This window comes from Anopheles funestus, chromosome X (genome assembly GCF_943734845.2).
Source record: "Anopheles funestus chromosome X, idAnoFuneDA-416_04, whole genome shotgun sequence".
Taxonomy (NCBI): Eukaryota; Metazoa; Arthropoda; class Insecta; order Diptera; family Culicidae; genus Anopheles; species Anopheles funestus.
Window position 1 is genome coordinate 17,027,645 of NC_064597.1, and position 24,907 is coordinate 17,052,551.

Genomic DNA, 24,907 nt, shown 5'->3' on the forward strand with positions numbered 1-24,907 from the left:
TTATCGACAATAACATCATTGTCTGGGCTGTTTTGCAAAAAAAAAAGCAACGAAAGCGAAAGCTTGTGTGCTGCGTATTTGTTGTATGCGTTTGAGTTTTGTTTTGCAAGTAAAGCCTGGAAGTAGGTTATTATTATTATTGCAATTGTATGATCATTTAAATTTTTTTTTAAGTTTCTTTCACAAAAAATGTTCCCACAACCTTGTTATGTGTTCGATATAAATACACGAAACCTGCACGGAAAGTTTTGACTATAGTGATTAATTCACGCTCCATTTTAAATTAAATTTCTGTTAAATCATCACAAAATCTACCTCGATTTGCTTTCCTGATTGAACAATCATCTGCAGTATTGTGCGATATACTGCGTCGTGTGGCGTGCGAAAACACAAAAGCAATAACAACATTTTGAGAGAAAAGAAAAGGGTGGGTGATACAAAACACAACACAACCAACAAATATCCAGGGTTGTCGACACGACTTCACGCACACAGTTGCACACGGTTGCTCATTGTTTCTCGAGGAAACGATTGGTTTAAAACTCTTTGTACAGCGAGTGTGGTCAAAACCTTGCAGGAAGGTAGTAGTTGTACTGTTGTGCCCTTAGTAGAAAACTTTAATTCTCGACGGTGATGGCTAATCTAGCTAAATTCGTGCGATGAGTTTCTGTACAGTCATACGTAAATTCAAGCTCACGATAATACAAGTGAATCATGTTTACATATTAGGCAGGAAAGTGTCTAACTCAATCATATATATCAACTAAAGCGTAACATTCAACAGCTAAAAGAACTTGAATCGTAATTTATTCTTACCCCAGCTTTGGATACGAATAGTGGTTGACTTTCAGTGCAAAAATTGTTTTTATTGAGTTGGACGCTAATAAAGGTGTATGCGTGAATCACTGTCTGTTTGTGTGTGTGCGTGTAGTCGAGCATCTTTTGGTTTATAAAAGCTGCTGTCATGTAGAGTCTTGAGCAGCACCTGCCCATTTGTTATGCCAGTTTTCGATACACAGCGGCCATAATTAGTTGTTTTGTTGAATTCTCGTTGACTTATCGACCATGTACGAACTTGTGAGAGTTGAAAGCAAATTGCTACAGTGAAGTGGGCACGAAATTGTTACTCTGCTATCAGTCCAAACCGAAGCAAACAATCAACTCACACTCAATCCAAACAATTCAGTTACAGCAAAAAAAAGGAAACAGATTTCGACACAACGAAAACGTAGTCATCGAAAGATCAGAAAACAATTCCTGTCCATTACATCGTGTTTTTCTTTTTGTGTGTGTGTGCGTGTGGCTTCGGTCTACCTTTCCCTTTTTGTGTATCAGAGTTTATTTTTGCTGCCGCAGCGTCAGTTTATCTATACTGTTCTACGCAATAGAATTGCAGGAACGTCAATGGTTTTTACCTTCATACTTAAAGTGAAATCCTACAGCACATAAACATGACAAACTGAAGCTATATTGGCGATCCGTGCAGTTGAGCGAGTAATGATAGACAGTTGCCAGAAACTTTATCAGCAGTGCACCAGCCGTACGAGCATAGCAAAAGGGCAATAACTGTAGTTTGCAGCATATATTCATTGGATTATGTAAAGTCGACATATACCGTAACAGTAACTAACACCTTCGAGGTACGTAATTAAATGTGCAGTGATGCACTGTTTTTTTTTCTTTCTTCTTAAATGCATTTTTACTTCAGTGTCTCCGAAACATGGGAAAAAAGCTATCACGTATGCGTATAAATGTTAACGTTGCTGGTGGTAGTTTTGACATCGGGGTTGTCTCATTTCTTAAGTTTGTGTGTATACATTCCCGTGCATGTGTATGCGTGCGCATTACTGGGTAAATACATTGAATGTAGAACGTACGATTTATATTTGGAAAATGGGTGCAGAAAATGATTGCATTTTTAATAGATCGAAATTATACCCTTTTGATTATCAGCAAATATATGATTCAATAAATTCTGTTATTTCATCATCATAAATGAATTTATGACATTAATTAATACAGTAGCAATGGTGTATCAAAAATTAAAATGTTACAATACATTTTAATTGAAAAAAAAAACACACATAAGCAATCGTTTCGTTTTATGCAACAAGTAAAATAAAAATTGTATCGGTTTGACTTTGAAATGTTGATTCATACACCAATAAATTGTTCTTACAGATAGCTCTAAACTAACATTTCTTCTTGCTGATCAGACTAGTCGTATTGCAAAAAAGTACTTTTTACACTACTTAAATAATATTTTCTATCGATTGATCTATTAATATTGCTATGTTTGAAAAAAAAATCGCGTATGATTATGCCTAAGAATAACTGTATAAAGTTGGCATCAATCGAACAGCTGTAATATAGTTTAGTAATATGAGTGTGATTGCATATGCGCTCGAAATTGTGTTTGTGAAGGAAGTATTTTTGTTTTTCAATTGTTTGCTCCACACTTTAGCTGTATTAGAAACATAAATAGGTGACGATGGCACTGCACTGCTAATGCAGTTCTTTTCTTTTATTTAATGTTAACCTTATTATGGTATACGTTATACTTTTTTTCTTCTTCATTTCAATGACAACTTGTGTTTTGGGTTACGTTTATAAGAGCAGATGAAATGGATTCCTCTGCCTATCGTATACACAACAACAAGTGGTGCAACATATATGTACAACGTTTGCATGCATGTGTGCTGTTTATGTATTTTTTTCTCTTATTCAACATACCATCCTGGTACTGCACAATAAATAAAATAAAGTTGACATATTACTTATGATGAAGCAAATGTTTCTTGTATAGTGTACATCACTATATGCACCAAAACAATATTTACATTCATTAACATTTTTACAATGTTTTGGTTTTGCTACATCCTTCCTATGGTGTACTTTTTCCATTCTTATTGTATAAGTCACATAATCCAGCAAAGAGAGCTATGAGGCTGGTGGCAGTGCGTAGTCGTATAGGATATAAAAAAAATTGTATGGGATTTGACAGATAAATCGCACGACGATTTTGACATCCCATTTTATCTGTCAAATTCCGTATAAAATTTTGAAAAAAAAATCATATACGGCTAAGTACAGCCACCAGCCTGAATGAAGCATGACTTGGCACAGATACTGGAATGTTTGTAATATTTTTTTTAATATAATTATTAATGTTTGTGGTTAAAATATGGTTGGTTTTAACAAATACATTCATCTGTAGTAGATCTGTTTGCAAAGGAGCATCGTAAACAATGCGTTAAAGATTGGGATGCGTAAGCAGCCTTTGTTCATGGTCAAAAATTGTTTCGCTAGTACAGGGTTTCAGCTCCAGCTGCATACATTCGCCTCTAACCAGAAGCGAAAACAGATTAGCAAATAATATCAACACTTACCATGCACACCATCAACGCGAGAGCTCGAATGTACGCGGTACGAGTGTATGTCCAAGGTGAACACCTTGTTGATATACGTTATAAAACTTGTGAGTAAGCCAGCGGGGTGACGGTAGTTGTGTGTGTACTGTGATAGTGTGTATTGTGGTGTTTGGCTGTGCTGCTTGTTGGGTTATGATGTGGGAAGTCAGCATACGTGATCAGTACAGCTGAGTGCACAAAGCGAGCAGCAACGTCAAGTACAAGGCAGCTCGTGCAATTGAAAGCGTGTGAAAGAAAAATCAGATGTAACAGTCCCCATGTACTTGGGGCTGGACTGACTGTATGAGTGAGTGTGAAAATAGTAATGTGTAACTGATGGAGCAGTCAAAATTTCTGTTTGGAAACTAACCAAAAATCCATCAGATAGGAAGGCAAACGGCAGAACAAAGAATTCTATGCTTGCGTGCTTCTGCAAAACGGAAAAAGCACTTCGGCTAATGTTTTGTTTACCATGCGTTAATTGTACTGGAACACCCAGCAAAAACAAAGCATCGTAAAGGTATATGGATAAATAAGATACAATTATCGATAGTAAAGTGTAAACAATCATTTTTTCTTTACGCAATTTGACGTTTAATTTTTTTTTGTTCCAAACTGATAGCTTCAAGGCAGAAGGAAGCTTTGTTGGAGGAAAAGTGGCTTTTTCCACTGCAACAGAGCCAAAGATACGATTCTTCATCCGAAAATGTTACTACCTTGATCTTTGTTGTGGTATTGTTTTCTACAGTTAGTTTCCTTGACTGAAGAAATGAATCGAAACACATAAACAAACAAGAAAAAGTGCGGTGAACGTGCAACAGTGACTTAGATACGATACATAATACACTTTTGTTTCGGTGCTTTAAACTATTATATATCGTATGTAACATGCCCCCGTGGTAGATTCAACAACGCAAAATATTGTCACCGTTTTGACAAGAACGAAAAACATTGTGATAAACATGGGACCTGATAATTATGACGCAGTTTTTTTGTGTTGACCCCTGCGTAATACACACCCTGTTTCTATGCTACCGATTTCTTACGCACTTTGTGCTGTTGTTTCTACCCATCTAGCAAACGAGGCATAATGTTTTGGTGATTTTACTATCTTTCCAATTGTTATGAGCAGTGGTAAAGAAGCATAAACAAGAAATCCGTTCGGTGGAAACGCAATACGTCGCGCGATATGTGTACAACAACCAGTGTTAACATAATGTTGTAGTTGTGTGATTCTGACCTTTCTGTTCCCGCGTCAAATTTTATAGAAAAAAAAACAAATTTCCGTACTAACACCCAGTATTTTCGGATCTGTTTTTTTCCTCATATGACTTTGTAGGAGAGCAAATTCAGCTGACCTCAAAATAAGCTGGCTAGTGTTTTGTGTTGCGAACACTTGTGTGAGTTGCCCTGTTAGCAATGGTGAAAACAGGGGCTTAGAATTTAGTGAAGCTTATGTGTTGTGTCAAACTGCATCTAAAGAAGATTGTGCATTGTGGTGTTAATTGGGAAGAAAATGCAGCAGCTGTATGACACATACAATAGTTTGTGGCATGTAGTCGTGTTTTTTTTTGAACATTTATTATACTTCCTTGTACGATTGTTTTTATGCATCGTCTTTGTGTAAGGGTGCAATCCATGAAGGTTTTTCCTTTGTCCTTCAGTTCACGCGCAGCAAATCTTAGCGGATGTGTATGTGCATTTGACTTCAGATTAGATTGTTATTGATGTACGCTTTACTAATGTTTTTGTGCTAGTTTAATATTGTTCTTTTTGTTGTATAATCTTTTTTCTCTTTAGCCAACACTGTCCCGAAGTCTACCATATTTTATTTAGTTTCCAGTTGTGCATTCACCTGGTGCATCTATGCTGTGAAACTCCCCACCCTTGCGTACGGTGGTGTGAGTTTTGACGTAAAACAATTAGCTGTTGTAGACGTTAGTTTGTGTTAGTGATCACGATGGTGGCGTAGAGGATTTTAGAGCCAATATATTGTTTTTATTTTCGTACCGTTTTGTAAATGATGCGATCCAGCTGATTGCTGGTACGAAGGCCCGAACAAGCATTCACAAACACATAAAAACAGCGCAAACCAAAAGCACTAGTGGGTCATGTAGACGTTCAACCACAAATGTATGTTTTCACGAAATAGTGTTGATCGTAACATTTAAAAACAAATTTAAAAAAAAAATCGTGTAGTGTTCCCCATTTTGTATTACATACATACCAATAACAGTTTATTTATAACCTTTTTTATTGTACTCTTTTTTAACACGTATTTAACCAGCAAATTAGAATATTTCTTAGTTTACTAGTACCGAGTTTTATGGTTTAAAGTATGGTTCCAATATTATTTGGCGTTCTTCATGATGTAATAAATTTAATTAATTTCGTTTATCTTATGCCGTGTCGTTCACAAAAGGGTTCCTTTGTTCTTCCACTGTATAAACTACAGCATGAAGGAACCAACACATAAAAATGAAAAACTTCTCGAGCTGTTGGTCACGGTATAGTGCATATTCCACAGTTGCTACGTTGCACAACACTTTACATACATGCACACAAACATATATGCAAATAATCATGCGCTTTTTGCTTATATGGTTGGAGGGAGATAAAACAAACCAGAGAAGTTAAACGAATCATTAAGCCATGCACTAATTGCATATACCTACTAATTGCATATACCCCCGCTTCCATGTAGTAAGGTCTTATTGTAAAATGTTATTTAAAAAAAAGAATTTTACATGTGCTTTTTTAAATTAAAATTTTGTGCCTTTAACCTAGTCTCTTCTCTCTTCTTGGCTTAACGACCTTACAGGTCACGCCGGCCATTTCTGGCTTACTAGACTTATTTTACCACGTAGCCGAATAGTCAGTCCTTGCTACGGGGGAACGATCCGGATGGGATTTGAACCCGGTCCGGCCGTGTGGACTGGCGCCGTTTATCACATCCACCACCGGACCGCCCACATGTTCGTTTTCACATTCTTCGAGTTGAATAAACTTAGAGTAGATTATTGCAAATATTGTAAATGCAGTGTGCTTATTACATCGTCTCCTATGACACACAGTGTAATTTTGGCTACAACCCCTGCTTTACATTGAAGAGTGCTGTCTTTCTTGCAAAAGATCTTTTAATCAACTGTCGATACGACCTTTGCACGAATGTTATTAGTGTGCAGATGCATCAGGTTTGGCAAAAACTACGTGGTATTTGTGCTGTAATGATGCTACCGAAAATACTGCAGTACCTTCTAGAACAGACCAGACTAGCTCAGTGAAAGTTTGTATTTATGTATTTGGATTACAATATTCATTTACTTTCTGTTGTACTATACCATCGTAAAACATTGATTTTGACTAGAGCTGGAGTTAAGAGATCACGTGGCTTATTCCGCGCTCTAACCGTTACTCATCCTTTGTGTTAGTTTGTCTTGTAAAGCTGTTTAATTGTGTTGTGCTTATTGAATCTTTTGAAAAGAGTCATTCATATGAATCTTCAGCGAACAGTCAATCAAATCATGAGCCGGCTCTCAAAATGTTTAACAATTGCCATAAATTGAAATGAATCGTGAAAGATTCATGAATCTTTTATTACTCCCTGCCAACTAATTGAAATGAAAAGTGCGGAGCGGGTGGATGGGGGTTAAGGGGATGCGGAGGGAGAGGGGGGGGGGGGGGGGTGTAAGCTTATTTCAAAAATGCTGACCCGGGGGGAGAGAGGTCCTTATTCCAAAAGTACTGACCGGCGAATCGAGGGCCCACCATAAACGATCGCCCTATCCCAAAACTCTTAGGATTTATAATTCAATGTGGATTCATGAATATTTACAACAAAGATTCTGAATCATTCGTTTGGTCGGTTAACACGATACCAATCTTTGATCACCAATCTCACACCCTCCGTCATAGGAGGGTGAAACAAAAAGATAGGTAGGTGTTTTCGTGTTTTCACGATACCAATCTTTTTGGCAGGCCTGCTTTCTTCTCACAATTGATTCGTGCTTCTAGCACAAATAAAAAGTGTCCGAAAAGATATGCTCTTCCATCAAAGTAACCGTTTATTATGAACGGGTGTCAAAAGAGTGCAAGCGAAAGATTCGAGGCATTCACCAAAGTTGGTTAATTTTTTCAGGCAAAAAAGTTTGCGCAACTCGCACCAATACATACAAAAAAGATACGCAGAATGTGAAAAATCGAGCAGGAATCGTATCGTGTAAACGCGCCTATTCAGTTCAAAGATTCATTCAGATTCATGAATCTGAATCAGATTCACCCAACACTAGTGTTCAAGAGTTTAATCACACTTTTACGAATTATTTAACTCCAGAGTGATATGATTCGTTCATGAGTGAGCCCAAAATCGCCAAAAAGAGTCATAATTCTTTTGCGAGACAAATGATTCGTTCATGAGTTTTTTATCACATCTTTCAAAAAGTCAGTCGAATTATTTACTAATTAACTATTATTAGTAAGCACTTATCAAGCCGCAGATGATCTAGGGTTTGTTACACCAAAAAAGACAATTCGGGCTTTTGAAGAGTTTGCTGAAGTTGTTGATATAAAACTATCTTGCTCTCAAACGTTTGCTGTAGATTGTAGTTAAATTTGTTATTAAGTTAGTTATAAAAGAAGTAGTTATTACATTCCAACTCATATGTAACGCTGTATTCCATCATTCGCAGGGTATTGCATCTGAAAAATGTCTGCCGACTCGCAGCGCAGCCGCTCAATGGCGTCCTCGGTTGAAAGCGGTCCCAGTGCGGTTCGCTGCATGCCCACAATTGTACCACCGCAGGCAGTAAGCGACCGATCGATCATTGACAGTGTGGCCGGTTTTATCAATGACGTAACGCTCCAAGCACAGGCACCGCTCGGCGACAGTAAGGATCACATCCTATGGGTGCGCTTTGAAAATGCGGCCGACATTAGTGATCCCTGCCTGGGTGACGATTGGGAGCTAGAGGGTGGCATTGCACCTCCATTGCTGTTGATTTTGGGTTATGTTAGTGGTGTACAGGTAAAGTATTGCTAGCATTACACCTTAAACCGAGCAATGTCTGCTTTTGTTGACCTTTTCATGACATGCGTTTGTTTGATTTTTTTAAATTTGTACGTTTCGTTTAAGGTTTGGATCGTACCGGCAAATGGTGAAGCTATTGAAGTACTCTCCTGGCGTCACGGCAGTGTGAAGTGTTTGCGTGTACTGCCCACACCCACGTCCGGTGATCGCGAGTCAGCGACAGAATCGGCTGACCAGTTTACACACAAGCGTCCCTTAATAGCGCTTTGCGATAGTGGTTTAGGCGGCGCCAGCGCCAGTGCGGCTGCCTCGAACGGCAGCTATCAGTATTGCGCTGTCAACTTCATCTCGCTTAAGGATGGCGAAACAGTGAAAAGCATCAAGTTCAAAAGTGTGATTGTAGACATCCTTGCGAACCGTTCCTCAATTGTAGTTACGTTCCCGGAGCGTATAGCCGTGTTTGATGCGCGCACGTTAGAGGACCGCCTCACTGTGACGACCTGTCACCCGAGCCCGGGGTTGAATCCGAACCCGGTAGCGGTAGGATCACGTTGGATCGCATACGCCGAGCGACGTCTCATCCCGTCGAAGCGCTCGAGTGGTGGTTGCGAAGGCGATGGTGTCACAAGTTACACCGCTACGGTGCTAAACGCTGCCAAAAGCTTTGGCAAGGGTCTGCGAGAGCTCGGCGAACAGGTGGCTGCTGGTTTGACGGGCAGCCACCTAGGCTCAAGCCTTGGTTCCAGCTTGGTCGGTGGTGGCGGAGGATCAAGCTCCAGTGGCGTTAGCGGTGGCTTGAGTTCAGGAAGCAATACTGGCTCGGCAAATGATGTGAGTGGTGGCATTTTAAGCGGTGGTGGTACCCTTAGCGAAGGAAATCAACCGGGAATTGTAACGGTTTTGGATATCAAGCATCCGGTAAAGGATGTGAGCCCCACGACAGGTACACCTGTTACGTCGAATGGCAGTAACCCTATCGTAGCTCATTTTCTCGCACATTCAGAAGCTATTGTCGCATTAGCGTTCGATGCACCCGGTATGCTACTGCTGACCGCGGATAAGCGTGGCCATGACTTTCACGTCTTTCGGCTACATCCGCATCCGAGCGGCGCTTCCCTTGCGGCTGTGCATCATCTGTACGTTTTGCACCGCGGCGACACTACGGCCAAAGTGCAGGACGTCGCGTTTTCATTAGACTCGCGATGGGTGGCAGTTTCGACGTTACGCGGTACAACGCACGTCTTTCCGGTCACACCGTACGGTGGTCCGGCTGGCGTGAGAACGCACGGTTCACCCCACGTTGTGAATAGACTATCGCGTTTTCATCGGTCGGCTGGACTTTCCATCGACGGACGTTCGAGTAGCCCTGTGTCGCATTCGGGAGAAGGTGCGACCGGTGCGAACCATGTTCCCACTGCCATGGCTTATGCAAATCCACGCACGCCTCCCTTCCCACATCCAACCATTGTACAACCGCTCGCGCAGTTAAGGCAACCGTCGAACTTGCTCGGTAGTGGAGGAGGAAGCAACATTGGTGTTGGTGGCGGAAGTGGTTCAGCGTCAAGCAAAACGATGAGCGGAGCGCATCATGGTCACCACACAAGGCAACGGAACTCTTCCTCGTCCTCTTCGGACGATCTTATGAAACCGTTGCGTGTGTGCGCCAGCTTTGCCAAAGCACGTTCGTGGTTGCTCGATCCGCCTGGTTGTGTGGTACGCGATACACCCGCTCATCGCATTCAGCGCAAACCAATCGATTCATTGTTCATCATGGCTGCCCACGGTGCTCTGATTCAGTACGATCTTGAACCTAAACACGCTTCAGGTTAGTATTAATCGATAAGCCTTGATTTGATGTAAGCGAAGCTGTTTGTTGAAATGCAATCTTGCCTTCCAATATTTATGTGTTATCAGGAACACCGAAGGAGAAGATATGCGATGATACACCGATCGAGTTAGAGGTAGAAGCAAAGGCACAGTGGTGTCTACAGCGACAGGAAAATTCTTCCGCTGGCGATATTCAACCACCACTTTCGTTAGACAACTGGCTCATAAAGGATAGGTTTATAGAAAGTGTTGTTGGTGGTAGATCGGATGCTGGATCAATGCAGGACTACGATCGCTTACTACATTCACATCATCGTGGTAGTACGGGTAACATTTCAGTTGATCACGACGATCGATGGCTATCACAAGTAGAGATTATAACGCATGCTGGGCCTCACCGCCGTTTGTGGATGGGTCCGCAATTTATGTTTAAAACGTACAATACACCGAGCGGGTAAGTAACATGTAGTTAGCATAAAATCGCCATAGTGCTCTAAATTGTCGTATATTATTACATTTACATTTCAGCTCTCCATTGTCGTCAATAGACACGGAAGCAGTGGAAATATGTACCGGTAGTGGCAGTGGCAACGTATTTAATCGGTCACTTCAAAGGTCCAATCCGATGAATATGCCTTTAGTTGGAGGTATGATGAGGCCCTTGGTACCCGTACTCATTGAATCAGGATCATGTAGTAATTTTCATTCATTCTCAATTTACGCGTTCGCTCGAATCGAAACATTTCTAATGGTGTGATGGTTTTGTTCTATTTTTCCGGAACACTACGGCGACCATTGACAAATCGGACAGGTAGCTACGAGCAGAGTCCACGCATGATGAACATGAATGAGTTTCGTCATCATGAAAATCTGGACACGGAATTTTCATCCCTCGGTCCGGTGGAATCCCAGTTGCGCGAAGATCTTGCAGATGCAATGCGCGAATCACCCCTTATCGCTTCCGGAAAGGATACGACAGGTATGAAATGATTAATATCATGCATTATTTCCCTTTGCACAGACTCACATTCCTACTATCTCATCCAATACAACACTCCTCATAACTTTTTATTATAATAGTTTTGTTTCGATTTGTTATTTGTTTGATTTTGTTTCCGATTTTGTTTGTGAGAAATTCATTTTGGTGTAAAAACAGTACATTACCATGTAAAGCAGATTTGAACCAGTTATTGACATTTGTTGTTGATATGTTAATTCTGGACACAGAATTAAATTAAAAAGGGTATCCGTGTGGATATTTTGAATAGGTGCTTTGTAGTGTTTTTTTGTTTATATTTTAATTTTCTCATGAGAATGTTTGATTTTGCATTTGTTGCAAAACGGTTGCTATGAAACTTTATATTCATTATAGCATATAGATTTAGCAAAATAGAGAAAATATTTGTTTAGGAAAAGCGCAGACAGATAATAGGATAGTGCAGAAATAGAAGAGAGAGAGAGAGAGAGAGAGAAAACAAATAGAGAGACAGAGACAGAATAATATTATGGCACAATTAAAATAGCTTTTGTGCCATAATGATATTATGGCACAATTAAAATAGATTTAAAATGTGCTTTTGCAAAGATTACAAATTTTAACAACTTGCTGCTTAATCATTAAAACTTCTGATTGCACTGGTTATACTGGAGTATATTACTCAACAAGTTGCTATTGTATTTTTTTTTATAATTCTTTTCATAAGTTTTGAAAAGGCTAACGTGGTGTGCTTGTCGCCAGCAACAAATCAGTAGTTTTGCTAATATGTTTTGATAAAAGTATACAGACATAATTTATTTTTAACGAGTTTTGCTTGTTGAAGTGTATGTTACTGTCGCTTGTTGCAACACTGATTATTTATATGTTACCGTTTTAAATTCATTTTTATCATTTTAATCGTTTATCATATCACTTGTTTCACTAGGTTGTTTACATATTCAAATACATCACCCATTGCTTGTTGCGTTTTCATGACACATTCAATAAATCATTCTTATAAAATCGCACTAGCTTATAAGATGATATAATGTTTAAATGCACCAATCTTTAAATTAAAACTTTTGTTCCGATACGCCTGCTGGAGAACATTTTCAAAATTGTCTTGTATGGGAATGTTTTAGTGCTTTATTTCAAACTAATTTCAAATTAGTCCCAAACATTATATGCTAGGGACTTAAAAAAAGAAGCTTTATCAATCCACAAACATAATGATTTTATACACAAACAGTCACGAACGATTTATCTTTAATGGAATCGTGTATGCATAAGGAAAGTTTGTGTAAAATTATATTTGTGAATATATGAAAGACATAGTTCCGTCAGATCTGTTGTTGTATTTTAGGGAGAAAAATATAGCAGCGGCACACACGCTGCGTACGTTTCAGTGTTTTAATCATCTCATGTACAGCAATGTGTTTTTTTCATTAATGTTGTTGATTAAATTTTGTTCACATTCATGAACATGTGAAAATGTATCCCTCATGTACAACAGGAACGAACTATTCTCGTACTGTCCGTTCCCTATCCCTTTAGCCAGAGTGGTATGAAGAGAGCGTAGAAACATTGAGAAGTATATGGAAGAAAAAGAAAGGTGAAAGTCAAAGGCAATTATAGTCCGAGTGTTAATGAGAACCATGTTTAGTTTTTCGTTCTTTCATAATCAGTCCTAATGTAATGTATAGTGATGTATGTATATATAAAATATTAATTAAAAATTTTACAACGCTGTTGTACTTTAGCTGAAGAGTCAGAATTTGTACAGTAGTTTGTTGATGGCATTTACAAATATGCTATCTCACTGTGAAGCTGAATAAATTTTTATTATTTAAACCGTTTGCTATTGAACGTGATAGTAACAACGGAGGCCTAATGTTTTGATGGAAGTCAGTTGACAGCAATATCCAGATGCAATATAAAAATTAATTGCATTTTGATGTAATACGTTCTGTATTATGGTACAATTTACAATCGTATGAAAAACGCAAATAAAAAAAGGAAACGTTTAACATCACTTGGGTGATTATAATAATCGATCCATTGAAGTTCGTAATATTCGCATACTATCGTACTTTTTGCTAGTTATCTAAACTTATTGTTTATAACCTGTATTTGGATGTTGTGTAGTAAAATAGATATTTGATATTTGGCAATTTTTGAAAACTTCAATTAATTAACATGTATCTTTAAAAGCAAAAAAGAAAACATGAACATCAGAGCAAAATACGCTTGCCTGTTTTCAAGCAGTTTTTATATTCATATAACATGAATAGCCTTTCAATATATCAAGCTAAATCGAAATGAAATGTTTAATTTTTCATTTGTTACCATCAAACCGTTTTGTTCCTAGCGGAGTTGTGCATCACTTTTTCTGTATAATTTTTTACTATTATTATTTGCAATTCAATTCATCGTTAATGAGCTATGTTACATTTAACTGCAACCTAGATGTTTTATTTCCTTTTGTTTTACCTCTTTACCTTAGCATTCGCTCAAGATCGCATGTTGTGTTCAAATTTGGCAATTTTATTAAAGTTTATCAAGATGTGTTGGTTGTCGCTTACAAATGCGTACGTAATGTATGTGTACGATAAGTTTGGCTTATAATTTTTTTTAATTCTCATCCTTTTTTGTTAGAGAATAACTATTCTTTTTATTACACTTTCCCAAACTTACGATTTAATTTAAAAAAGTCATATAAACACGTTTGTTGAGTGAAAATTTGACTTTGTTTTTGCCTCAAACTGATTGGTTGACTGATTTTTTATAGACCATCAACAGAATGCATTAACGAAAGCTGTTGAAAAGAATCATAAATTGTTATATTCATGTTACATTTGCGAACGATGAATATTTTTTGTTTGTTTATGAACAATTAGTTTAAAAAATTAACGTATTTCCGCAAAGCTGTAGTAAACACACACTTTAAACATAGTTGTATTAAATCGAATTAACCATTTACACTGTTTTATCATACGATCATGGTTGTGCTGGAAGTTTTAAAATCAATTAGCTAACCTTAATACAAAAAGCAAATCAAAACCAAACAATATTACAGTGAAAATGATATGAATAATGGTTCTAAAACACTTGCCTCTGGCTTCTTTCTTTTTCTTACCTTCTATCTCTCTTTCTCTCTCTCTCTCTCTCTTTTCTTTGTATCCTGGTTGGTAATATACACCGTCGTACTCCTAACGATACTGGTGTTTGGAATACGTGCGTCGGTCTGCTTCCATCTCGAAATGATAACGCCCCCGGATGTCGATTGAACATCAACGTCAACGTTTGCATGATGCTGTCGTGGTTGCCGCACAACCTTCGCCACTGGCGCCTTTTCATCTCGCAACAACGCCATATTAAATTCTCTGTTTTTTCTGTCGGTGATATAACTCGCCCCGTGCGTCATTTCCCAATCACCACCTACCTTTTCCGGACTGTTTAAAACTGTTATAGGCAACCTCTCGGGATCTGGCTCGACGTGTGGTGGCAGCGGTATAGGTGGCAACGTGGGGCAACCACAACAGCAACATCATCCTTCTTCAGTAACGAACCAGCAGGCTTTGACATCGACCACCGGTCTTTCGTCCGTGTCGTCCTGCTCATCGACATCGATTTATTCGTCCACTCATTCGCTGAGTTCAATCTGTGATCAGCAGCATCAGCAAATACATCAACAGCAACAGCATCAGTGTGGTGGAAATAGTGGATGTAAGGTATCTGGTGGTAGCGGGAGCAATGAAGGCGAAGCTTCGGGATATTTCTTTGAATGTAAGCAGCCGCCTATATTTGCTAGCAGCGGTGACAGTAGCAACAAAGCTAGTGGTTTAGTTAAGAGAAATGTTGGTATCGTACAGAATGTGCAGCAGCAACATCAGCTGCACCAACAAAATTATTATCCTGACACTTCTAGACCAGATTCGGGTGCTAGTGGACGAAATATATATCCAGGTGGCGGCATCACAATCGCCAAGGTAGTCAATCCTTTAGGAACGGTTACGACGATCAGCACTATTGGTGGTGGTTCTGCTGGACCAGAGAGCATCGAATCTGACGATTTTATGCAGGAATGTGTCGAATCTTATCTTCACGAAAATTGCGATGAGGCACTGTTTCGCCCTGTCGTAACAGTGCATCACGATAGCGTATCTGCTACTAATATACCTACACAAGAGTTAGACATGGTTGCGATGCATACCGGTCGTTACCGTGGTTCGTCATTAGATCGCACTGGATGTAGTGAGGCTGAAACAACTGGCAAGGGCAGATTGATGGCTGGCGAATGTGAAGAACGACCTCTTAGTCAACCAGCATCCTTCATTGGACGAGATTTAATTGTTCCGGTCATCGAGGAAAAGAATATGCCGTATTTCACTAACAGTGGTGCAATAAAGCACCATTCAAAGCAGCCCATTGGTTCTGAAACGTCCCAACGATCAGATGCTATTGAAACAAATGTGCAGAGAGCATCGAAGAATGAACAAATACGTACTCGTAATCGCAAATCGTTAAGCAAAAAGGATATACATGAAAACAGTAGTATTGGGAAACTGTCGAAAAACACTAGTATTGATACCAAGGATACGGAATTGGACTCACACTTTACTTCAAAGCTCACCCTTACTGACACCCTGAAAACATGTGAAGAATTTGAAACGATTGAATTACCTGCGGTGGATATTGAACCAGTAAAAAAAGATCCAATAACGACGAAGACGGAGATGAAAAATGTTTTCAGAGGCGAACACGAAACCGAAGTATACACAAAAAGCCATTCGGTCGCTAGTATCGGATCTAAGCAGAGCAAAGAAAAAAAAATCGCTCCATTGGTTGACGGTCCAGGTTCTTCCAGGACGATAAACACCGATCGTAGCGAAAAGAAGGATTATGGTAATATGCGAAGTAATGCTGCACAAGATAAAAAGAACATTAGTATTGCTAACGCAGGCAGTGAGAAGCGGGGTAGCAAACGGACGGCAAACAACCAGAAGAGCCAAACGGTAGATAATAGAAAAGAGAAGGAAATATCGGTTGACGCGAAGGGATCTGTGTCACCCGTAGTTTTGATGCATAACGAACAATTACTTCCACCTTTGGAAGCTTTGAAAATTGACGATTTAGAACTTTTCGGTGATGACATTGCGCATGAATCACCTGTACAAGCAACAGAATCAGTCGGCGGTAAAGATGTTCTAATATCAAGCAAACAGTCTAACTGCACTGCCCTTGAAAGGTCATTTGGTAAAGCAAAATGTTTAAGAGCCAAAGCAGAAATGAATAGTGTGGAGGAGAATGATGATTCCCTAGTGGGTGTAAAACTTGTATTGGATACATATTATGATCCTTTAGCTGGTGATAATAAGTACGAGATGTTAGAGTTTGCCGAACCATCTCACGCTTGTGCAAGCTTGACGGAGTTACGCACTGGTGAAAGTTATGAGAAACGTGCGGATACCGAAAATGACGAGAAAACTCTGATCAGTTTTGAAAGCCCATTGGTTGAACAAGCAACAGATGCAAATCTGCTTGCAGATGAGACATTTTGTGGGAAGCAACAAAAGCAGATGGTGGCAGATATGGAGAGTGTCTTTGCCGGTGGTAATATAATGTTGGCGATGTGCTCCAGTTTGCGGGAAGCTTCCCCATCCATGGAACCAGAATCGACCGATATTACCAATGAACGGAGCTATTCTAGCGAAGGGGAACAGTCCCGAGTTCGTACTTCAAGTGAATGTGTTTTGAAACAACATTCGCTAGAAGGTCAGGATTCGGATTATAAGAGTCTTGAGTTAGATTTGGATGTCCAATCGACTAGTGCTGCCGAGATGGCAAATATGAGCGGCTCTTATAATCCCACTAACGACACGACGACTACTATTGTTAGCCTACTCTCTTCAGCTTCTGAGGATGATGAGGACGTTACAACTAATTCAACAAACAATGACCAAGAAGAGGAAGCAGTTGGGGATGATACACTTCTAGAGGTGAAAGATACGGACATAGTAAATAAGACATCAGAACCGACCGGAAAACGGCGGCGACGTAAACGCACAATTACCTGTCAAAATAATACCACTAGCACGACTATAAATATGGCAACGATCGATGCGAAGGATGACGATGGTGACGAAGAGGAGGAGAACGGCGACGAGGAAGATGAAGAATTGCAACCGCTGATATCAAGTAACAAAACTTCGTCCTCCTCACTTTCGGCTCCGGCTACAATGAAAAAGGATTCCCTTACATCCGGCGAGGGACCGCTTTTGGGGATTGGAAATGAAACATCCGTATTACTTACAGCACTGCCAACGGAAAGTGAAAGATATGCAAAGAATGAGGAACTGAAACAAGGAAGTGTGGAAGCGCCAGAAAGCGATCCAAAAATCACCAGCATGGATGAATCCTCCGTTACAACAGTGAAGTGTTCGAACGCAAACAGCAGTGCAGGCAGTATCAATCTCAGCACTAGCATATTAGCTTCTTCCATCAGCGGCAAGCCAACGAGCGCCATTGCAGCGGCGGGAGGAGGAAATGGGGGTAATGGGAAGAAAAAATCGAAAAAGAAGCGAAAATAATTACTATTGAAGCGAATGATGCTGTTGGTATTCTCGGCCGCATCATTGCTGGTTTTGTTTTTGCTGTCCTACTTACTGCTCCTTTACATGTCGTGTTTTGCTCTAGGGTTTAGAGGGTTGTGTAGTTACGTTTAAAATTTGATTGCAATAGTTTATGTGTTTATTGTTTTAGTTTTTTTTTATTAGGGATAAATTTCCGTACACCCACACGTTACAGTTGGTATATGCACTTACAATATTAAAAAAAACGTCTGTACAACATCGTAAGGCTATTAACAATTATGTTAGCTCGCTGTATATCGCCAATGTGTCAATAAAATCCAAATTTTCACGCGTTGCAATAGACAAATGTTAGCATAATGTATGTACTGACACGTAGACGTAACTACGTAACAGGAAATGTATCGTTTACCTCTTAATCGCTGATAAACAGATCGTCATTAGTTTCGATTTAACGATCTCATTTAGGTTTGGATATCAGTTTTTTTATATGGTATTAGGGCGAGGAAAATGAAAAAAAAAAAAATTCACAATTAACGAACTACTCATACAAATAATTACATTTCATGTGTATTTTCATAACTGATCTTCATAGTCATATTTATCAAATGTATGCTATAATGCATATGAAAAGGGGGAAAAAATACGTTCGCTTACAGGTTTAATATTTTACTATTGTTTCAAAAGGGGTTGTGTGTAACAATTTTTTTTTTCAAAATATTTAAATTCAAATAAGAAGAAAAAGTTTATTGCAAGTTACAATTATTTGATGGTGTTTTTTTAACTAGGATTGCACTACGAAGTTATACGGTTAGAAGCTATTAATTTCGTGTAGATAGCAATGAGATGCAAAATTATTTATTATTTTCACTGCTCTGTTTAAATATGCGCGTGAAGGCCTGCGGTCCAGCAGTAGCAACATATAATCGAAGCGCGCATACTATTATGATTTCAACTTCCTGCAAGAAGTATGGAAATTAGAACATTTCATTAGTTACAATTTCAGTTGCAAATTTGTTCAAAATAATCGTGCCATAGTTGTTAATAGTTGCATCGAAATCTTAATCAGTTGATGAATATTGACAATATTTTGAAAACACAAAAACAATAAATTAAAAAAAAATTATTGCAAATTGAAAACATAAAACATGGCAAAAAAAATTATTCAATGTTCAATCAGTTATTTTGTTTTACTATATTTAATGTTCAATAAGTTGGTTACTGCGATGAGGTTCTGTTTTTAAATAGGGAGATACATATAACAATCAGTGCACCGAGAATTCTAGTGCAAGTAACAATTTGCAATGTTGCTTATGACATAATATTTACTGAATATTAAGGCAACACATGAATGAGCGACAACACAACAGTTGGAATTTTGATTAATATTCTGGGAGTACGTAAATTGCAGTATGTGTTTTTGGTTGTTTTTAATGTACAAACGTTATGAAATTTAACTATTGGAAGCAATCAATCAAGTTATTATAGAAGACAAAAAAATGTAGCAAAAGTGAAACAAACAAACTTGTTTGCTTGTTCCTTAAATTTTATACCAGGCAAAAACGACAGCAAATGAAAACAAAAAAAAAGGTAAAACGAAGCGAAGATAAAAAACAAAGCAGCAGAACAATTGTTGTACATGACGCGCCATATAGTTGCTGAAGGAAGCTAATAAATGTGCCCTACTCGCATATAAAACATGGTAAGGAAGCAGCCTGCAGATACAGCTTTTCCGTTTTGCTTTTGTTTGGTTGTCGCTATTTATCAGTGAATATTTATTTAAGTATCTAACTGCCAATATGTAAAAAAAAGGTTTTGTTTTCAATCCCTTAAAAATAGAATATATGATATATAAGGAATGCGAAAAACACTGCTAGCATCGTTGCAATTACGAAAGGGGTGCACATTTTTATTTTGTGTTAGTGTTTTTACTGTTGCTGATGGAGACTGCATATAAATTCGTCTCCATAGTTAGATGTTTCGGTCTGCAATGACTCTGTTTTAAATATAATTTTCTGTACAAGCAAAAACACTTTACTATGTCCTCGATCCAACACACACACAATGTGATTGTTCTGATTATACCAATTATGCTACGGGACTGGCTCTTCAATTATGTGGGGTTTCAATCAACTAAAACCCACTTTTATGGCAGATGTCGTTGTGTTGTTTCATTTTTTAAAAAGGGTGTTGGCTTTGCAAAGGATGTATTATAATGTATACATAATTATATCAAAACTGATTCTAGCGTTTTTTTTCTCTATAATGGTAGCAGAAGTTTTCCTAAATTAAGATAGAAATGTTCGAAGAGCGGATCGAAAAGTACGATTTTCCCTACAAAAAAAGCAAATAATTATAAAGAAGAAGAAAAAAAACTAAAAAATAGGGACGAAACAAATAAAACAAAAAAAAATGTAGATAAGCTAATATTTCTCAATTGGACACCAAAATAAGAAAGCACATTGAAAAGGCTGAACAAAAGTTTAAAAAAAAAAACATATTTGAAATGCATAATTTGGTTTAGTTTGATTTGATATTTTAAGAAGTGGCTTAAAATAAACGAGACGAAAATGACAAATAAATAGCATTACATTTCATTATTAAATATCACTTATTTCACTGTCATTCAAGTATCATAAATAGTGCGAAAAAATTGTGAATGCCGCATTTGAAGACTACTTTTAGCAAACAAATGATGTAAACTGCACGAAAAGTAGAGAAGCATTATAGAGTGTGATTATTTACAGATATATCGCAGTAGAAGAAATAAGACTATCGTAAATAACTCGTTAAAGCAAGTTATGTTATCATCGACCAATATTGCAAACGTAACAAAAGAACTATATTGTACTTTGAATTACGAAAAGTGACACAATGTAAGCTGTTTTTTATAAAAAGAAACAGCAACACATGAAATCATAACGTTTTTTTTATTTAAGGGCGTTTGAAACGGAATATTGCGTTAAGTAAAACAGCACAAATTGAAAGGAAAAATGAACGTGAACTAGCAAACGTATTTGCTCGGAACATTTGAAACATGTTTTATCACATTAAGTATTTTAAAATTTTTGCCGTTAAATTTACAAAACGATTTAATAGTTGTGTATGTTGATTGTATTACCTGTTTTGTGGGGTATCTTCACTGTATGATATCTAGTCGATTTTCATGTGTTAAAATTTGGTTTCGTTTCGGGAAATTTCGGCTTGTAATAATCGCTTATGATTATTGCTAAACAATTTTTTTTTGTTTTTGCTAAAACACCTTAATTCGAACCAAGAATTACGCTTGAATAATTCATGTTAAAATGTTTGAAACATATTATTAAAATATTTCGGGCTGTGCCCGAATGTAGATCGTATGACGGCATCCAATACATTAAACTACAATGTCTCCATTGCTGCCATCATCCATACCGTCTCTATCTTGTTTTCTCTATCGCCTTTATTTTTACTCACTTCAGACGGACCGCTCGTGATGGATGGCAGTGGTGAAAGCTTCCTAGCAAACAACCATCATCAACATAGTGGTGCGGTGTTGGCGGGTTCTGGCGGTGGATTACAGTCGGCCTCGCTAGTGCACCTTGACCAGGAAGACATGAGTAGCAGCAGCTTTAGTTCGGCCAGTAGGGCCTCTCTAGAGTTGGGTCAATCGTCATCCAACACTGGTTCGCCCACTGCATCATACGGTGAAAATCTGATACCATTTCAAGGCGATTCCAGTGGTTCGTTATAATGTATATCACTAAGTTGGCTACCAGTTGAACACCGACTAGTGGTGTATACTCAGGTTTATCGTGCTGCGCCGACTGTAAACTAAACACGTCATTCGTCATTCGTGGATGGCTGGGCCGTCGAAAACAATGGCTTCCGGAAATGTGAAAATGAGGACGTACGGTCAACGGTGTGTTTAGTCTTAAATATTATATCATACGGCAGATTTGGGACCCTTAAATCATGCTGTCGAAATGAATCGGAAGCAAATGGAGAGCAAACTAGTGAAAAGAGCATACACGCACCGTCATCATATTTGAAGAGTTTTACTCTAGGATGCTGCCCGCCAATGTGAGTTTTGCATCTCGACGACGAGCATCACCATAGCTTTAGGAAAAGAAAGCAGAAACACAAATCTTAAACGAGACAAATCGTAACCAGCATTTTGTGAAAAGGTTTTGTTTCATTAAGGCAGGATTCCTCAGCAGCGAGAAAAATCGCTAACGTTTTGTAGGAAAACATCGTTTCGAAACGGCATCTTTGCGTTTGTTATACAGAACCACTAGGATACTAGACCAAACACTGTTAGCAATGGATGTTGCTATGCCAAACTTATATATATATTCGTTATACATTTTTTTGGAATTAAACAATGAACTCTATTCTTTTCCCCTTTAGCGGTAATCAAAAACGGATAGGTTTAGTTTGGGCTTATTAAAAAAAATACTGGAACTTAACGTTAATTGCTAATAGGGGTTTTTTACGATCTTCCCTAGTAATGCAGGAGTTTTTTTTTATTTTCAAAATCTTTATTTTCATGTCTATGTTATACCATGATGTGACTATGTGGACTAGTTTGGTTGTTTTATGTCTATTAATGCATCAACCGTAAAATTTTCTGCATGCAGTTTTGCTAACTAATACGAAAACAAGGAAATATATCTACATTTTAAAAGGGGGAAACCATAGGAATTGAAGAAAAGCTGTCATCTGCGTGCAGCAGTTGAAAGCGGAAGTGGGCCTATTTTTAGTTACAATTATGTTTTAGAAAGGTTTGCTTTAATTAACAATTTCTTTTCGAATTTTAACCACATGTTCGCAAAATTCCAGAATTAAAATAGGTTTTTTTGTTTGCATATTAACCATAATATGATTGCTTACTGTGTGTCCGTGTGGGTTTATTCAACTTTAAAATAATGAATTATATTTACCGTACACTTTGCATAACGATAAAACAGTGACGCTGTACGAATAGCCACTGTTGTTTATTAGTAATAATTTGCACTATATTTTTGCATTATTTTATTTTTTAATGAATGCGACGTGGATAATTTTTTTTAATCATAAACTTTTAAATGAGATTGTTAGTCACATCCTGGTGTAATGTGTCATAGTTGAAGAATGTAAATGCATCTAAACATTTTTCGGATCGGTGTTTGTTGGGGATTGTATTTCCATGGAATATGTAAGCCATAAATAAAAAGGATAAACTGTGTACAATAATTCAACAAAAAAGTTTTTTTTTCAATCCGTTTCCATAATTGAAATGTGATCTATCCATGGTTCAATTGGTTTCCGTGTTCCAAAAACCCTAATAAGTCTCAGTCGCACTATTTCAGCCTTCCTCTACTGGACGAATATACGAGGTACGTCTTGTGGTTATTAAAAATAAATTTAAAAACACCACGTTAAAAAAAATCCTTATTCTCTGCATTAGTTGGGAAATTTGCCATTTAAAATTAATTATGATTTAAATAGAAACGCATGCGTGTGTAGTTGTTTTGCGTCATTCCAATGTTTTACAATTATCATAGCGATCATTTATGGAAGGATTGATTGGCAGTTGTGTTATTACAAATTAGTTATTCCAATTTCAAATACGCGATAAACGTTTGCTAAAATATGGTTTTGTTCTGAACGAAATAAACATTGATTGTCTGTGATAAGAAGCAAAATGAATAGTTGGAAGATTGTTACGTTCGACATAATCATGAAAGCAGAAATGTTGAGGAATCAATAGAGGAGGAAAAAAGTGACTAGCGAGCGTAAAAATAATATAAATTCGTAACAAACCAACCATGAACTTATACTGGCAAGGTAATAGTGAGCATGAAATTGGAAAGTTTGAATAAAGATTGAATTGCGTATGCCATGAAACGTCTAAAAAGATGTGTTTCCTTATCTTTTTGTCCCGATTACCGTAGCAAAGGCAGTGGAAACAGTGTGTGAGATAAGTTATTAAAAGATACATTTGTTTTTACCGACAGTGATGGCATTTGGAAGTTAGAAATAGAAGCGATTGGTCTGCGGATGTGGTTTTATGGAGATGGCTTACTCCGGTTGGAGTTGTGAATTTCTGGAGAGCATTTTATTCGTCATATGGATTCGAAGCGCACAAGGATATTTCGTGCTGTTGTCGAGCAGCTTTCTACTTTCTTTACCCCTATAGTAAATCAATATCGTTGAGGTATTGTGATGTGATTTTAGTTAAGCATTATCGCAGTGCTTTCTGCAAGAGGATCTTCTTGCGCGATTGGCTCTTCTAGATGCGTCTATGTATGTGGCCTTTACACGATCGTATCGATCGAACGACGTTTCGCCCTCTAACACTAATGAAGAATGTCTGTTTCTCTTAACTATCCTCAACAGTCCGTCGTAAGGAGGTGTGTTAGTGTCGGTCGCATTGCTTTGATATGTAGCAACAAATGCGTGCACGATTTCATTCTAGTTGAATGTCCGGAATGCTTTTGTAATGGTGCTTTAGTTTGTGTTACTGGTTCATTTGTTGTTTTAATTTATTCTTCAGTCCATCGCGTACGGTTATAGCACATTGTTGCAGATTTTAGTTTTCTATGTACTCTTTCTATTTCACCATTAGCTTGTGCGTGATAAGTGATTATTCGTAATTGATTTATTGCTAGTGTTTGTTTTAAATATATTTTTGAAAAGTTCGTAATGCAAACTGTCTGTCTTGGAGAGTCGCAGGCACGCCAAATCTTACCCACTGCGTAACTGTGGCTTGGATTCCTGAGTGTGCTCTGTTGTGTAGTTTTCTTCTTAAGTGTTTCTTCTACAGGCGAACGAATAGTTTCTCCTACAGGTGAACGAATGACGCTTACACTGTGAATGTGTTGCAAAAAAATATCATCTTCGGGCCGGCCATATTTAATTCTTTCAGTGCAAAGTGATGAGTTACAGGGTGGATGTTTCAGGTAAAGTAATGATACAGCTGTACCACTCGGTGAGTTGAAAGCTTTGCATTGTCTATATACAGGGCATTCCGCAATTTTTTGACACGTTCCCAAGGTTTTTTGAACGCATCCCAGAAATGTTTGATTTCGTTCCACAATCTTTTGTACGCGTCCCA

At 38.0% G+C, this 24,907-nt stretch overlaps 1 protein-coding gene across 8 annotated transcripts; it reads left to right on the forward strand.

Annotated features, from left to right (window-relative positions):
* Positions 1–352: 352 nt before the first annotated feature.
* On the forward strand, positions 353–23,707 carry LOC125774756 (breast carcinoma-amplified sequence 3 homolog). 8 transcript variants are annotated; one of them, XM_049444988.1, is made up of 8 exons: positions 353–581; positions 1,389–1,640; positions 8,099–8,433; positions 8,542–10,261; positions 10,351–10,717; positions 10,792–10,958; positions 11,075–11,242; positions 14,711–20,745. In XM_049444988.1, the coding sequence occupies exons 3-8, from the start codon at positions 8,116–8,118 to the stop codon at positions 17,827–17,829; spliced, it is 5,859 nt and encodes a 1,952-aa protein (XP_049300945.1). In that variant the 5' UTR covers positions 353–581; positions 1,389–1,640; positions 8,099–8,115; the 3' UTR covers positions 17,830–20,745. The 8 variants fall into 8 exon arrangements, with proteins under 8 accessions (XP_049300945.1, XP_049300928.1, XP_049300937.1 ...); XM_049444971.1 differs by lacking the exon at positions 353–581 and adding an exon at positions 3,315–3,930 and having other exon boundaries at positions 588–1,640; XM_049444980.1 differs by lacking the exon at positions 353–581 and adding an exon at positions 588–1,067.
* The last annotated feature ends 1,200 nt before the right edge of the window (positions 23,708–24,907 follow it).